Source organism: Petaurus breviceps, unplaced genomic scaffold (genome assembly GCF_028583685.1).
Source record: "Petaurus breviceps papuanus isolate PSGF00001 unplaced genomic scaffold, PetGlider_PUasm1.0 185, whole genome shotgun sequence".
NCBI lineage: Eukaryota > Metazoa > Chordata > Mammalia > Diprotodontia > Petauridae > Petaurus > Petaurus breviceps.
The window spans coordinates 36768133-36773452 of NW_027185797.1; the positions used below are offsets into that span (position 1 = coordinate 36768133).

Genomic DNA, 5320 nt, shown 5'->3' on the forward strand with positions numbered 1-5320 from the left:
GCCAGAAATAAAGGACCATCACCTTTGCAGCCACACAAAGGGAAAATAAAATGCAATACCATGGACATACAACCTGCGATGGGTGGCAAGTTGGACTTGCTACAAATTCAAGTCCAAAGTTCCCTTCAATCTTGTGATATATGTTTGTGTGCATACATACATACACGTATACAGACATATTATTGTGGGATAAAACAGTATTGAAATATTTTTGATAAAGGTACCAAATTTATGATTCTACAAATTATAAAGAGGCAGGACCTCCTGGGAAGGTGGATTCAAGATTAATATCACAGAGCCCTCAACTTGCCCTAGAATGACTTGTCTCCTCCATTTCTTTATTTGTATAATTCCAACCCATCCTTAAAACTTCTTCCTCATCATGACTGCTCCATTCTATATTATGTCTCCATTTGAAGCTCTATAGGCTGTGGTGCTGGCGTGGGAAAAAATGTGTATAGTGTTCTTTTCAAAACAATCGTTTCCCTTCCAGGAGCCCATAAGGTCACCATCCCTGTCCAGAAGTGGCAATGCTTTGATCTATAAAGAATGAGTTCACCTATGTCTTGACTAAAGGATACAAAAGTGGCATAAGGCAAAAGGTTTTCAGGGATGGAGATATATCTACTATGAGCAATTGAATGGTCGATAAGAGATTGATGGACTCTGCATTTCGCTTTTATTCTTGGACTTGCAGTGTGTGACTGTACAGTTACAAACTCCATGCCTGGAGTTTCCTCAAGAATCCGTAATGACCTTCGATAATGTCCATATGGGTAATATGGGTAATAAGGTCATGAATATTTTATTTTTAACCTAGCATGGGGAAATAATGCAGCAATCATTCCCACTTACTGAGTGAGGAAACAGACTCAGAGACATTATTTAATTTGTTCATTGGCACAAAGTTAATAAGTTGGGGCTTGAACACAGGTCTCCTAAACCTGTGTCCAATACTTTTTTTCCGCTAACAGTGAGATCAGATCCAACCCCACTGCTTTGCAGATGAGGAAAGGAGTGGCTTTCTGGTCATAACACTGCTAAGAAGTTACACAGCGAAGACAAGCCAATGTCATGACTCCAAATTCTGGGTTGTTTTCCCATCATTCTGACTCCATGCTGCATTTGGAGTCAAAGGAGCTTAGTTTGGAAGTAGTACATCAGAAACACCACCTGTTTTCATTGAGAGACATTTTTTTCTTGTTCAGGCTCAGATCGGAAGAGTTGCTTCTGAAAGACTTCCCCTTCTGAAGTCTCTCATAGGTTTATTAATGAAAAGCCTTGAATCAGCTTCCTCTCCTCTAGGTTGAAAATTCCAATTATTCTACTCTTATGTCCAGGTAAGGATTTTCCATTTCTTTCATCATTGTTATCCCTTTCTCATTTCTCCTTAATCTTTACATGAATAATGACCAGTATTGAATATGCAAAATGACAAAATGACTACAGAGTATGGCATAGAACCACCCACATAGTAGTTTAGAATATCGTAGCTAGAACACAAACACCAGGGAGTCTCAAAATGTTAATCACAGGACAAAATTGGAAAGGAACTTAGATCATGGGAAAGAAAATGAGAGAACTGGAAGGAATGTGAGTCCCACAATGCATAATGTTCAAGCTAGAACATTGACTAGAGAACAGACCTAAGTGTAAATGGAATAAATATGTATATGCACATATTTGTAAAATGTATATATAATGTAATAATATAATATAAGAATATATAATATAATAATATGTAATATAATGAAAATATAATATTATATGATATACCTACAAGGTACTTAAGGGGGGAAATTAACATTTGGAGAAATCAGGGAAGTCTTTAAATAGAAAATGATATTCCAAAAAACTGGAAAATATATACTATTAATATTATTATTATTTCATAATCTCATGAAGTCTTTTTACGCAGGTATGTAGGGCTTCATGAATTTGTAGATATTTAGTTCTTGATCAAAATGGCATTCAAAATATCTGTCAAAATAGTTTCAATTTTTTTTAAAATGTTGTGACTTTTTCTCTGTTTTACTATAGAGAGAGAAGAGAAAAGGCCATGGATGGAGGAAATGAAACGGATGTGACCTATTTTATTCTTGTTGGGCTCTCAGAGTATCCCAGAGCCCAAGTCATCTTCTTCTGCTTGCTCTTGATGGCCTATCTTATCATATTACTTGGGAACAGCCTCATTCTCTTCTTGATCCACTTCGATTCCCGGCTCCACACTCCCATGTATTTCTTCCTCAGTAACCTGTCCTTCCTGGACATGTGCTACACTTCATCTAGTGTGCCTCAGGTTCTCATCAACTGCTTGGTCAGGATTCCTTCCATCTCCCTGAGCCAGTGTCTGGCACAGATGTGTGCCGGCCTTTACTTTGGGGTTGTGGAATGCCTCCTACTGGCTGTCATGGCCTATGATCGTTGCATTGCCATTGGGGACCCACTGCGCTATTCAGTTAGGATGAGCCCCCAGCTCTGTGTCAAGTTAGCCGTGTTGTCCTGGGTGACAGCCTTTCTTCTGACTGTGGTTCCAACCCTTACAATGCCACTGGAGTTCTGTGGTCATCACATCATCAACCACTTCTCTTGTGAACTCTTGGCAATACTCAAGCGTGCTTGCAATGACCTGAAGTTCTATGAGTGGTTAATGATGGCCACCAGCTCCCTGACTCTCCTTGCACCCTTTACCTTCATCCTCATCTCCTATGGGCGTATCCTTGGGGCTGTGCTGAAGATGCACTCAGCAGAGGGTCGAAAGAAGGCTTTCTCCACCTGCAGCTCCCATGTAACTGTTGTAGTCATCTTCTATGGTACAGCTATATCTGTGTACATGATTCCCCAGGACAAGGCCAGCCAGGAGCAGGACAAGATCATCTCCATGCTATATGGCATCCTTCCACCCATGCTCAACCCCCTCATCTACAGCCTCAGGAATAAGGATGTGAAGATGGCATTAAGGAAACTGGTAGGGGACAAGAATGTCTCCTAAGAATAGATGCTTGGTTATTTTTTTAACAAGACTGGGGGAAATGAAAGTGGTGATTTTAATAACCAAAAAAATGTTTTCTTTTCCCAAAATTCCCATAATTACTAGGGCATTAAATGATGAGGCAGTATATTAGGCAGTTGCTTTCTCAGAAGTGGAGCTTTAGCTGTGTCAGAAATTCTGAACACTACCTTTTCACATCACAAGTTCACCTTGAGGAAGAATCTCAAGAATCTCCATTAATTCAACAATGACCTTCCTCTGCACAGAAGTTAGCCTTGAGGTAGTCTGAATCAGGGCAAAGAACTGGGTGGCTTTGGAATCATAACCCACCTGTGCCCCTCTGCCACTTAATTAGTAGTATGAATTTGGACAAATCACAAACTCTATGAATCTCACTTTTTTGTTGTTTAGTCATTTTCAATTGTGTACAACTCTTCATGACCATATTTTGGGGTTTTCTTGGAAGAGCTACTAGAGTAGTTTGCCATCTCCTTCTCCAGTTCATTTTACAAATGAGGAAACTGAGGAGTAAAGTGATTTGTCCAGGGTCACACAACTAGTAAATGTCTGAGGCCATGTTTGAACTCACAAAGTTGAGTCTTCCTGACTTCAGGCCTAGCATGCACTGTGCCACCTAGCTGCCATATGCCACTTTACTAATATGTAAAATGAAAAGATTTTACTCTATAACTAATAACAACAACCATAATAATAACTGACTTACATGTAGTGATTTAATTCTACAAAACATTTTACTTTCCCCTCCTCATTTTGTTCTTTACAACCACTTTTGAGTCAAATAAAATCACTGTCACTATTTTTTGGATGCGGAAACAAACAGAATATGGTTCATTGACTTGACCATGAGCACCAAACTAATGAGTCTGGACTAGAATTTGGACTGATGTCTTCTTGATTTCGAATCTAGTTTTTTTACTCACTCAGCCAAAGTGCTTTTTGAGGTCCCTTCCATCTCTAAATCCATGATTGTGTAATAGAAATCACTTTCTGAGAAATGATGGCTCTTCTCAAAAGCTCCACAATAGTGGACATTCAATAAAGTATTGTAACAGTCTCTGGTCTTCTTCCTGAAACTTTCCTGACACATGCCACCTTTGCATGCTCTTAATGCCATCATAAATAGCAACAAAAACAAAATTGATAATTTGTTACCATTGGTAAAAAATAACAATAATAACAGTAATCATCATAATACACGTGTATGTCTGTGAATATTATATATTACATATGTATAGATGTGTATATATGTAACATTGTATATTATGTATGTGTGTGCATGTAAAGCACTTTATATGTTAATGAAACTCCGTAGAAGCTAGTTATTTTTTTTCTGGTCATGGTGTTGAATTAATCAACTGATATCCACTCCATTGCCACTCTTTATCATGATATTGTCATGAAAAAGAATGTGCCTGGTCCCTGCTAAACACTGAATGACTGCAGCAGCCCTATAAACATGTCAGATAGCATTTATCACAACCATTTGGAATTATCTTGTTTTAAAAGACGAATTAAATAAGCAATAATCACCTCTCCTGTAATCAGCATGTTGATCCCTTCTGTATCCCTCAGAAACATTGAAAGGACACTTGCAGTCACTGTATAATATTTGTACACAAGAAACTTTAATAATTCAGTCAGCACCTCAGGCAGCTCCCGGAACTCAAAGTTGGCTCTCCTTTTCCAGAATCTCTAAAGGTATCAGCGCTTTTAGGGGCAGCTAGGTGGCACAGTGAATAGAGCACCAGCCCTGGAGTCAGGAGAACCTGAGTTCAGGTCCAGCCTCAGATACTTGACACACTTACTAGCCATGTGACCTTAGGCAAGTTACTTAACCCCAATTGCCCTGCCCTTCCCCTCCAAAAATCAGCCAAGATAAAAAAAAGACACCAGTGCTTTGAAACCTTGCTTATCTGATTAAGCCACTGCTTTACCCCTATGTTTACTCTGCATCACTCAGTTCACAGAATTAGGTTCTCTCAGAGGCAAAAAATAAATAAACAAATAAACGAACGAATGAACAAATGAATGATCGAGTGAATGAATGAATAAACAAAAACCTCAGAGGTCCTCAAAATCAGTTGTTACAATAATGTGCATCCCTTCCACAATTCCACAGTCTTTGCCACAGGTATCCTGATTTGGGGAAATTTACTTCCTCTGAAGGCAACCTATCCCATTTAGGTACAGTTCTAAATTTAAGAAGTATTCCATTCAACTGAAACCCAGTTCTGCAATTTCCACTTCTTTGGCTTCTATTGCCTTAATGTGATTTTTCTCTGTACCTCATCCAGTTAGAATTTGAAG

At 38.8% G+C, this 5320-nt stretch overlaps 1 protein-coding gene across 1 annotated transcript; it reads left to right on the plus strand.

The window, feature by feature from the left end:
* The first annotated feature begins 2035 nt into the window (after window positions 1-2035).
* Window positions 2036-2992, plus strand: LOC138161513 (olfactory receptor 13H1-like). Its single transcript, XM_069088265.1, has one exon. It carries the CDS (start codon window positions 2060-2062, stop codon window positions 2990-2992), a length of 933 nt encoding a protein of 310 aa, XP_068944366.1. The 5' UTR covers window positions 2036-2059.
* Window positions 2993-5320: the final 2328 nt, after the last annotated feature.